Source organism: Pisolithus orientalis, assembly GCF_024613125.1.
Source record: "Pisolithus orientalis strain OTSU chromosome Unknown F5J12scaffold_23, whole genome shotgun sequence".
Lineage (NCBI taxonomy): Eukaryota > Fungi > Basidiomycota > Agaricomycetes > Boletales > Pisolithaceae > Pisolithus > Pisolithus orientalis.
In genome coordinates, this window is record NW_026260804.1 from 458,731 (window position 1) to 469,611 (window position 10,881).

At 49.8% G+C, this 10,881-nt stretch overlaps 4 protein-coding genes across 4 annotated transcripts; 1 reads left to right on the forward strand and 3 right to left on the reverse strand.

Annotated features, from left to right (window-relative positions):
- Positions 1 to 207: 207 nt before the first annotated feature.
- Positions 208 to 2,167, reverse strand: F5J12DRAFT_843541 (PIG-U-domain-containing protein). The gene is made up of 8 exons (XM_051746218.1): positions 1,962 to 2,167; positions 1,834 to 1,898; positions 1,529 to 1,781; positions 1,215 to 1,476; positions 1,058 to 1,157; positions 965 to 1,008; positions 790 to 914; positions 208 to 730 (listed from the first exon to the last, which is right to left on the reverse strand). Exons 1-8 carry the CDS (start codon positions 2,089 to 2,091, stop codon positions 489 to 491), a joined length of 1,221 nt encoding a protein of 406 aa, XP_051598331.1. The 5' UTR covers positions 2,092 to 2,167; the 3' UTR covers positions 208 to 488.
- F5J12DRAFT_843547 (FAD/NAD(P)-binding domain-containing protein) lies at positions 2,167 to 4,350 on the reverse strand. Its single transcript, XM_051746219.1, has 7 exons — positions 3,831 to 4,350; positions 3,689 to 3,771; positions 3,294 to 3,638; positions 3,084 to 3,202; positions 2,901 to 3,030; positions 2,809 to 2,838; positions 2,167 to 2,731 (listed from the first exon to the last, which is right to left on the reverse strand). The coding sequence occupies exons 1-7, from the start codon at positions 3,994 to 3,996 to the stop codon at positions 2,327 to 2,329; spliced, it is 1,278 nt and encodes a 425-aa protein (XP_051598332.1). The 5' UTR covers positions 3,997 to 4,350; the 3' UTR covers positions 2,167 to 2,326.
- A 1,444-nt stretch (positions 4,351 to 5,794) lies between these two features.
- Positions 5,795 to 7,426, reverse strand: F5J12DRAFT_949590 (Metallo-dependent phosphatase-like protein; the record flags this gene model as incomplete). Its single annotated transcript, XM_051749782.1, has 8 exons — positions 5,795 to 6,037; positions 6,106 to 6,397; positions 6,505 to 6,586; positions 6,645 to 6,701; positions 6,762 to 6,891; positions 6,949 to 7,073; positions 7,136 to 7,206; positions 7,260 to 7,426. The coding sequence occupies 8 exons, from the start codon at positions 7,424 to 7,426 to the stop codon at positions 6,017 to 6,019; spliced, it is 945 nt and encodes a 314-aa protein (XP_051598333.1). The 3' UTR covers positions 5,795 to 6,016.
- Positions 7,427 to 9,257: 1,831 nt separating this feature from the next.
- F5J12DRAFT_240191 (uncharacterized protein) lies at positions 9,258 to 10,560 on the forward strand. Its single transcript, XM_051738545.1, has 4 exons — positions 9,258 to 9,272; positions 9,350 to 9,451; positions 9,530 to 9,740; positions 9,789 to 10,560. Exons 3-4 carry the CDS (start codon positions 9,560 to 9,562, stop codon positions 10,406 to 10,408), a joined length of 801 nt encoding a protein of 266 aa, XP_051598334.1. The 5' UTR covers positions 9,258 to 9,272; positions 9,350 to 9,451; positions 9,530 to 9,559; the 3' UTR covers positions 10,409 to 10,560.
- The last annotated feature ends 321 nt before the right edge of the window (positions 10,561 to 10,881 follow it).

The following is a 10,881-nucleotide window of genomic DNA, read 5'->3' on the forward strand; positions in this document are numbered from 1 at the left end:
CTTTTGCAAACAAGTAGGATATGTATTGACTCAGATACTAATCTACAAAAATACATACCAGTGTCTAGATAGCAATTTGCATGTGGTTTTTGGCTCAATGAAACAGGTATATGTGTTGTGTATGGGTACCAGATACTTGCAACCACAACATTACTCAGACATAGTTGCCACTTCACAAAGTCTCACAAACTTGCTTCATTACACTTCATCCCTATCAAAGTGGGTCAAACTGGTCAGCTAATCCACCTCAATTCAGTTTGGTTTGCCTCGCGGCAACACTACTCCGCAATGCGGACAGTACGGAACATTTTTGCAGGTTACTTGAACTCGGTGATGGGGGGTGAATACGTCAAGGTATCCAACCCCAGTCCCTGAACGCCAGGACGAAAACACTCTTTGCCAAGGGCCTCCGCACCGAGAGGAAATACACGTTAAAATATACCCACGTGCCATGAGCCCAGGCGATGTCTGATCATTTCAGGGAGCCTTTATTGCTGTATAACCTCCCATTTACCTCTCTCCACTTCGGGAACACTTCCAACGGCGATTCTCATCCCAGCGAAACATGCGTCCACGATACCAGCTCCACCTGCAATACCCATCACCAAGCTGGATGCATAATAGAAATTTGCATTGCCACGACCTTCGATGACCCACAGAGCATGGAAAAGTGGGAGTAACAATGACGCGTGGGCGTGCAAAAGAGCGGTTACTATTGCGTGGCGAAGGTCTACGTAGTATGTGGTGAATAAGGGCTCAGGTCAAGCATCAGGCTGCATGTGAACGTACATGGGTATATCTCAGGAAATACTGCGAACATGCTGAGAAACAGACCAGGATCCGCTAACGTGAGATATGGTTTGAAGGCACCCAAAATTCCTAGCAGGAGGAAAGCTGCATAAAGTGCGTCGTGCCTGCTCAATGTCAGAGATCCGGAGCTCGCCTACCAAAGCTAGCTGCTCACTGGAACTTAATACAGACTGGCATGACATAGATAACAAGGTGCGTCTGAGCGGATCAATGGTGGGAGCATGGAAATCACAAAATTGGAACGCACAGAAAATACCATAAGGAAAAATGGTCGGAAGTGGTCAAACATTTCGGTGAAGAAATACCACCAGAACCCAGGATTAGGTGTCAGATCGGGCAAGATCAAACTGCAATAAACGAGGCTTGTCATACAATGCACAGGAACACTGTTCAGAAGTAATGACCTTGCACCCCAGGATTCGCGCATCCAATTCCATACACCTCCAGCCATGATGGAGGCTGCGCAAACGAGAACGAACCAGTATACCACGAATTCACTTGCATACCTGAGCACCTTCCAATAACTCCCTCCGAACAAACGTGGTGATGCAAGCTGAGAAGTGGGTGAAGTCGCCAACAACATGAGGACGGGAACAACAAGGAGCAACGTGGTAAGCGAGAGGTGTGTTGATAACGCGAGAGCAAGGAGAGCGGGTGATGGCCTCCCTGCTTAGAAAGTGAGACAAACAGTCACATTTCGAGTTGGAGCAAAGCTTGCCTTCTGCAGCAAACATAAGCGTAAGGAGAACTGCTCCATTCTCGAAAGTTGACGTTGAGGATGCGAGGGACGGTAAGAGAAGATACGGGTTAAGCAGATAGGCAGTCCCGACCAGTCCGTCACGGCGGCTTTGGCCCAGCTGTTGCCTAGAGCGCCAGATACGGACAAGAGCCCATGCTCCTACAATATCGGACAGAGCCCATGCGACACGTCCTGGAGGGACGGTTGAAAAAAGCGAAAGGAACAAAGGGGACTGTGGACACGGCGGATATAATGGAATTCGACAAGGAGACTCTGCCACTCACATGCTTAAGAATGCCCCCCACGTACGGATCAACACCGTGGTTATATAGCCACAGCCCTTCTTTAACTGTTGGACAGGGGGAACACTGCGCTTCGTATCAGGTCACCAGAACTTGATGAGTACACGCACGACGAAAGTATGAAGTCAAGGGTGAAGTCAGCTGGTGATCTATCAGAAGGCCATCAGGGACAGGAAAATGCACCCATGCTAGCAAGAGTCTGCACGTCGCAAGGACGGGCAGAAAAAGTAGGGATTCCATACAGAATAATTCGCGGACCAGCGACTTTGGTGGTAAACCTTGCCTTATGTAATCACAGTGTCGCTGATTGACGTGGGGGGACTTAACTGACTTTATTGTTGACAGCCACCACAAGCCACAAAAAGACACTTCCTAATACCACTTTACATAACAAGACACCACCTGCATTTACTACTAGTCGCTGACTACCAGCTCTTAAAAAACGATGGAAACTCCAGATTTGACAAGCACCACATCACAACTTTGAGGGTAACCCAAACGGAGCAATTTCGCTCTTGCCGTGTTCGCGCCACCACTTCTCAGCTTCCTCATCGGCATCGTACCCAAACTGGATGGCACTCTTCTCCTTGTCAGCCCATTGGTTGGCATTGCCCTTAGTGCCCATATCGGTGCTGTCAACGGACGTTTCACCACGGACTTCTCTCAGCGCGTCCTCCATAGCTGCATGCATCTGTTTGTCACGCTTTTCTTGTTCCGGTCCATCGGGAAGATGGAAAATGACTTGATTTAGGCAGGAGGATGCCTGTGTGTTAGTTGCCCGCTCATAACGGATTGATTCGTAGGCATGCAGGAGGGGCGCGATCTGAGCATGGGAAGACAAGCGGGAGAAAAGGTTCCCAAGGACCGCTGCGTCCTCGATCTGACCGTGGATGAAATTTAACAGGTAATGGTTGCATGAGAAATTTAGGATCAACACAAGTCCGTGGAGAAACTCACAGCCATAGCTGACCCTTGTGCACGGTAAGGCTACACGACAACCACGGAACAATCATGTCAGCCAAATCCGCATCAATGGACCAGGCTCTCACAAGCATGGGATGGCATGAGTCTCCAAGAAGAGCGAGTCTGCCGTCCTTGTGCACCCACGTTTCTAACGGCGCGCGGTCCATCAATTTCCATTTGAGCGTCGAAGGGATGAGTGAAAGCAGTTTCTGGATGCTAGTTTCCCGACAAGTGGAAGAAACTCCCTGAACAGGAGGAATCAGACTTACCGTGGCTCCCACCCTACAAACTCCGCTTTCATCCTAGCGGCGCTTTCCTCTGGTTTCCAGGGCTCTTCCTGGTCTCGGTCGGGATGACACATGACAAGGTTGTACTCCTTTTTGGCTCGCTAATGAAACCAGGCGTCAGTTTGTATACATTTCCGGGGCAGCCGACAGGGATGGGCAGAAAGAACCAAGGATACAAGAACGAGTTCTTACAATGTTGTATGCCATGATGTGGCGTTGTGGGCCTAACCATCCAACCATTTCTGGAGTTTCAACGAGGCTCCTTAAATCTGGGTCTGCAAGGAGTTCTTCGGTTGGTATTACAGCGCGGTAAGCTGCATCACCCGTGGGTGTTGGTTCGTCCGGTGCTCCAACGACATACTGGCGAGTTATGCTCTTCAAACCGTCTGCACCGATTACCAAGTCCGCATGGACAACTTCACCGGATCTTAGCGTCAAAGTGGGTATGGATGGGTCCATGGCGACCACCCGGCAATTCGTTCGGATCTTCACATATGGTTCTGCAAGGTCGTACATCATACGATGAAAGTCAGCTCTCTGTAAGGATGTCAAAACAAGCAACGCCAGAGAAAGAAATGATTGCCGACGTGTATGTGGTAGTACGGTGCCCCGTAGTTCTTTTCCATCGAGTCACCCCACCGTGTCCAGGCTAATGTCTCTCCGGTGCACCCTTTCACGAAGCCGAGGTGAGTGGTGAAAGGAAGGTCGAAGTGGAAACGAAACACATACAACGCCGGAGGGTCAGTGACTCTGGTTTGACGGCGACTTCTTCTAGTCGCTTTGCGAGACCCCAACGAATCAACTGGCGACTTAAGTTGGGACTAACTTGAATTCCGGCGCCGATTTCGCCGATTATCGCTGCGCTTTCTAAGATGGTGACTTTATGGCCTGCCATTGCGAGGCAAAATGCGGCAGCGAGACCCCCTAAGCCGCAACCGACCACCACGATGTCCAGAGAAAGCGCTGCCCGCCGTCCCCGATACAGTTCTGCCGGCTGAAAGGGAGTCCGTCACGTTGGGTGAACCGGCGTATCGCTGGTCACTCACAGGTTCGATGATAGCAGTCCAATTCACTGCGGCGGCCTTAGCTGGACCATCAGCTGGTGCCACAGTACCTACAGTAATGAAGTTATTCATGGGCAATCAGGTCGAAAAGAAGCGCGGAGAAAACAACGACCAACTCCGTATTTTGCTGGTAAATATACTGCTTGCGCACTGGTCTGAAATGCATCTGGTATGATCATGCGAATGAATCCCGTGCCTGCCATTCTAGCCGCAGTGCTCGGTTTTAGTAATCTCCCCCACACACATATATGACTTTGGAGCCTCCACGTATGCAGGAGTCAGCCGACACGTCGTGGACATTTTCTTGCTAGCACTGGTAACGACGTGTGCGAGTTTAGATATGCTCTGCTGTGATTCTGAGCGTCTTGCGAGACCAGTCCATGAACGTACACGCCGATACGTATGCACGCCTGCCATACCCTGATCAAAATATCGCAGACGAAGCGCGCAAGAATATAGTCAATAAACCGATGCTGGTCCCCAGTCCCTGGATAAATGGTTTATGCTCGAGGAAATTACCCGAAGATTACCATGAAGCTGAGCTGGCAGTCAAATGTGCTTCCCTACAACTTCCACGTGAACGCTCACTGAAAACTCCTGGTGCACTGCAAGAAAGACCAATGGAACAATCCCAGTCGTGCTCTCGCTAGCACTTCTCGGCGTCCTGATTGGGCATCATTCCGAACTGGACTGCGTTCTACTCTTTGTCCGCACCTTAGCCGGCATTTGCCCTTATTAGTCGTGTCGATACTGTCAGCAAGTGTTTGTCACGATGCTCTTGTTCCGGCCCATCAGTTCGAGGTATGTACATAGGTGTATGATCCACGTGTCGTGGTGTTAATACAGAACCTCAGCCTTAGCCGTTTGAAGAATATGGTACCGAATTTTATGGCTGCTGATGCTGTCTTGACGGTGTTCTTCTCGGATTGTCGGCCGATGCCAGCAGGTAAAATAATCCATTGTGACGTTGGTACTATGTATTTCTGCACTTATCTTGTGTGTCCTTTCCCGCTGGCGATAGGTTTTTGGAACATTGTTTCGCTGCTACATTCCTTGTCATCTATGCCTCGGAACTTGACAGTTCCTCACCCTGATCCTGGTGGATCAGCTGGGTCCATCACTACAGGGTTAAGGCACAGTCTGGTTTCCTCCTTGCAGACTGTGCGCGCGTTGGTATTGCTGTATTGTGCTAGTGTTCCGTAAGTGCACCTCAAGGCTACATCAGACTCCTCTTGGGTCGCCTCTTCCTCAGTGTTCTGTAACGCCACAAGACGTGCCTCATACAGTGATCCCTCGGCTCTTTCGATTGTCTATTCTGATATCTCCGACATCGTCAGAGAGGGCGGAAGCGGGGTCTGTTACGTATGCTGTGACAACAGAGATTTCGACTGAATGTGCCTGCTAATGACTCCGGCTATTTTGCAACCACGCATACAGATCCAACCTTGTATTACTCTCATCTTCAGTTGCACTGCGACTGCAACTACGCTGGTTTTGCCGAGGGATTATTCCTATCCGATCCATGCACCCCGCTTTGCTGCAGACATTGTTTGGCGAGTGCATGCTCAAAACACCTCTTATGTAAGACCAAGCGACGGAGGCAAAGTGCTATGAGCAAGGGTAGGGAGGGCTACGGGTATCGTGTCACAGTGCGAGGTCTCCGAATGTGGGTAACAAATTCGTGGGCCAGGCCGAGTAGTCAGCTGATCGAGTGCAGAAGTCGTAACAACCTGTCACACCGCGGTGGGAAAAGTGAATGTTGGAACTTCTAGCCCGTGTCATCTGCTGAGAAGATATCATCATTGCCCATCATCACCGCCATCGACATGGACGGCGATATCTGGTGGTGAGCTAAAGGAAGTATTCAGGGAGCTGTTTACGACGGTAACGGCGAGTATGAGTCAGCGAGAGAACAGTAATTGACCAGCATCGCAGCGCACCTTTCCACCAGCATTCTGAACAGCCTGATGACTTGGCCCGTCGCGTTCGTTTTCCGGGGCAGCCTCGAAGACATTGAAATACATCGTCTCTCCCGGCCCTACTTCGAGAATGCTAGCAGAATTCCCACAGCGATAGCAATAGTTTGGTGCTGACCAGACTGTAGAGAGATGCTTATCAAAAAGCGATGAATATCCTTCCATACACAGCTGGTGTGCTCGCAGAATGTGAGACATGTTGTTTGTCTCAAGGAACTTGTGCACGACGCCTGAACCAAACGTGTACCCTGCACCCCTGCAAAACTGTCAGACCTCATCACGGCAAATTTTGGCACGTGAAAACCAGTAGGCGAAGGAAATCATAAGAAGCAAACCACCGAATGGGTGGGTAAAAGCACCGACCTTGGAGAAATAGCAAAGTCTTCTTTCTCAGCATCCGGATCTGACCAGACGAGATCGGCCATCGGACCCTCGTGAGGAATTTCTGCTCGATGACACGATGTTACGGAGCACATGGGAAAAGGCATGGTAAGATGACTCACCTCGAAATCGATCCACTACCTTGATCTGATCCACCGAGTGAATGGACGGTGAGAGACCTACATGATCAAAAATGCTGCTGTCAGTAGGCGCCCATTAAAATTGCCATGAGAACGCACCTCCATGAACACAGAATATCCGATCATCGATGACGACAGACAGGGTCAAGAAGTCAAACATGTCCGTGAAATAGGTCCACACGTGTGAAGACCCATATTTCCGAACACACTCCGTATAAAACCCGTACGTCTGATAGCTTCAAAGTTAAGCAGGTGATATGCAAAAGGAAAAAGAGAAGGGACATACTTGCGTAACGGCCCTGGATTCGTGGTTACCGCGAATTAACTGAACGCGATCTGGCCACCGCAACTTGAGACACGTGAGAAGTGATATGGTTTCGACGCTGAAGAGACCTCTATCGACATAATCACCTGGTGAAAACGTCAGACGTCAGGATGTGGCATTTCTGACCGCTTGGAATGAGTCAACCGACCCAAAAACAAGTAGTTTGTGTGCGGTGCATATCCTCCGATGCGGAATATCTCTATGAGATCGTAAAACTGGCTTGAGGCTGTGGTGAACAATCATGCATGCCCGCAGAAGAGAGAACCACTCACCCATGAATGTCTCCAACGACAGTCACAGGAGCACTCACATGCACTACGTTTGACTCTCTCATCAAAACTTCCTTAGTTTTCTCGCATATTTCGCGTAACAGAGCTTCGTGAAGAAGTTGCTTCCGCAGTAGCTGCTCTATACACGCGTCGAGATCGAAGGGAGCCATATGGCACCCAAGTTATGTCTGTGTTTCTGGCTGCCGGTTGGGTTGCGTGTGCAGGAAGCTTGATGTTGTTTATCCTTATTTGGCGACAGACCAGCGATAACCCCCCTTCGAGGGGGCTCGCGTTTTTTTTTTTTCTTCGAAATGTTTTTCGTTTGGCCAAGGCGGTCTCCTTGGCAAGGCCAACCTAATAAGCAGGCTGGTCAAGGTTAAGTTTGCGCGCAGAGGCGGAAATTTCCTCTCTTCCACCATGACGGGCCGTGCCTTGCACTCCTGTCAAATCAGACATGGGAGTAGGTACGTACTGGCTCCCGTCCTCGAGGCCAGCGCATTTCCGTGGTGTTTCTCCGCAGGACGCGTTTGTCACGGTGAGGAAACGTCGTATGGAGGGCTCCACTCTCTTCTCATATTCTTGGTTGGATACTACCCATAATTATTGTCTGCAGCGTGTCCTCTTCAGGACTTGTAAAGGCTTCTCGTCCGAATATTTGCGATGAGGATCAAAAGTCACAGCATTCTCCACCGAAAATAGTTTCCCATGCAACACGCGGTCCAGCCAAGTGAGACTTCCCGTAGTACGTGCGGCAGCTATTGATACTAGCAATTCTGTGCTCCTGGTCCTCGTAGCCGACGATGACCTCATTACGCTACCCAGCATTTTCTGCTTTGAAGGCCGGGTCCGCACAGAGGCTAGCGGACACGTGGGGAGATAGAATCCATTGCTTTAACGATGATGGGATGAATGTTATACCCTCACGTTTCATTTTCATGCAGCATGCACACGTGTACTAATCAGGATAGATGGGTTCATGCTAACGAATCGAGGAAGTCATGTGCCAGTGGCAGGTATGAACGGGCGTATTCAATAATATCGTGCTTTGGTGAATCGTTTACCGCGCCACGGAATAGCCGGTACTCCGCCGTGTGGTTGGAACGTGTTTGCACGTTTTCCGCAAAATCGGGCTAATCTACATTGTTCAGACTCCGGTATGTGTGTGTACCCCAAGCCTTGCTGTGTGGTACCTTTACTTAGCTTCATCTTTCCCCACCCGGCTCTAATGGCAGAGAAGCCGCATCTGGTCTTCCTTTGGAACTATCAAAATATCTCCTCACGTTATTGGCTGGCATCTTCCGCTAGTGCAGGTAAGAGCGGTTCATTTTTGGGAGTATGTAGGGTCGTGACATTAGTTGATTGGCACAAACTACACCTTGACAATCAAGATCCAATCGATCCGCTGCTTCTGTCAGTTGACCTTCAAGTCTGTCAAGTTACAAGTGACCCAACAGTCATCAGGTAGTGCATAGGATCACGGCATTTGCATTAGTATTTCTTTTCCACAGAACCTGTGTTGACGACCGCCTGCCGGGAAAGAGCAATCATGGCAAACAATTATCAAGACGCCGTATATTATGTAACGGTTTTTATCATGACGCAGCATATCCTGACATATCCGCATTTAGGGTAAGGTTGATCAGTGAAGTGTATGTTCCTTACGAGAGCAGGGACGATCCCGCCTCCTCTCGGACTCGAAAGCCAATACTTGCGCCGCAAATGCGACTGTCCCTACATCGATTATTAGCCGGTATCCTAATCGGACTGTAATTCCCACGTTGGAATTGCAAAACCTTGACTGTTGAAGCGTTCACGTTTCGTTTCCTGGAGATAACCGCAGAAATCAGCCCCATATTCTCAGTCTGACCTTCCAAGCACTCGCATCGCCTGCTGGAGACCACGTCGCGCACCGCATTTTTGGCTTCTGAACCTTGTCCTCCGCTTTTATGTGGCGCATGAACCTCCTGTTCCGAAAGACATCACGCATGAAAAGCTCCATGATCGAAACCACTACTTGTTTGATGAGTCACCTTTTCGTCTCTATCTTTGGGTTTAGATCATCATGATCTTTCACCATCTGTCGTTGTTGCCAGATTGAACCCGATTCTGCTTCATGCACCAAGTCGCTTGCAGGCGTGCAGTAGGTGTGTACCCCTTAGAGAGGTAATAATTGAGTAACACATTCCTTCATTAAGGTACGTTGCCAGGACACTAACATAGACGATGCATGCGTCGGTAAATTTATATAAACCTCGTCCTGAGTGGCCCATTAGAGCTCGCCGCCCAGATTCCTGCTCCTGACGATGCAGTACAACAACGTGTATCCCCATGACCACGATAACCGCCAACCTTATCCCTCCCCAGCTAGTCACCATGCTCGGTCGCCACCTGACCATCTCTCTCTAGGTTACGCAGAACAATCCAATTCACACCAAGTCAGCTCCTATCCAGCAACGAATGCCCTTATACAAGGGGAATATATAGGTAGGTCACAATTATGATAAGTGACAACTACTAACTTGATGAATGCAGAGCCCCATATGAACCAAGCTCTTCAATACTCCTACCCTCCGCAAGCGCCGGGTGTTCTGAGGGATGACCATAGATCCTACTTGGCGTCGCAGGGTAGCAGCCTTGAGAACTTCCCTTCGTCACACTCTCCCACGCATTCGTACCTACCCGGCACCGTGGACCCACAGTCTCCCCGGAGCCCATCTCGGCCGCCACAACAATTCACTACCCCTTCACAAACCTATCATCAAAATTATTCACACTCGCCCTCGACAGCTTCGCAGGGTCCGGCACAACGTCGTCCAAGTATGGATCCCTACTATCACATGTCGCCTAATCCCCAGCACCTTTCGCACGCGGCAACGTCGCATGGTGGAAGAGGCAGCGGTGGCGTTCACTCTGGGTCTCAGCATTCACACTCCCAATCGCACTCATTGAGTGCGTCTGGCGAGCGTTATCCATGCGAGCTCTGTGAGCGGACTTTCACCCGGTCTCACGATCGCCGTCGGCATTACGAAACGGTCCATGCAGCAACACCTGCCCTTCACAAATGTCGCTATTGCCAGAAGGACTTTAGTCGTGCTGATTCTTTGAAACGTCATGTTGATAATGGATGTGATGAGATGCCTTCCCACCGATAGACACGGAGAATAGGTGAGAAGCGTTATGCCATGCTGTGCGATACTACTTGGCAGCCAGCATGCTGTGGATGGGGTTTACATTATACCGGGATTATTTCTTGTACCTTTTACTTTCGCCTTCTATGCTCTACTTGCTATCACCCTGCAACCTTCATCCACTCCCGAGTCCCGAATGTCGTCTGGGCTTGCCATCAGTACTTGACAGATTCCACTTCGTTCGGAACTGTATTCCTTGCAGTATGCCACCGGAACCACCCAAACTTGTTGGACGGGTCTGGGTGCTGTGCTGAATCTACACGTGTATCATTTCCTATTTCTTCTTCCACCCCTTTTTCTTATCCTCGCACTGAACTCGGAAGGATCAAGTTTGTCCATTCTCCTGCTGCTTACTCTACCGCTTAATCTCGATGTATCTGGGTTCCTGATTTCAAGAGCGCCTGTTGGCCAAGTTGCACGCGTTTCAAACGCAACCC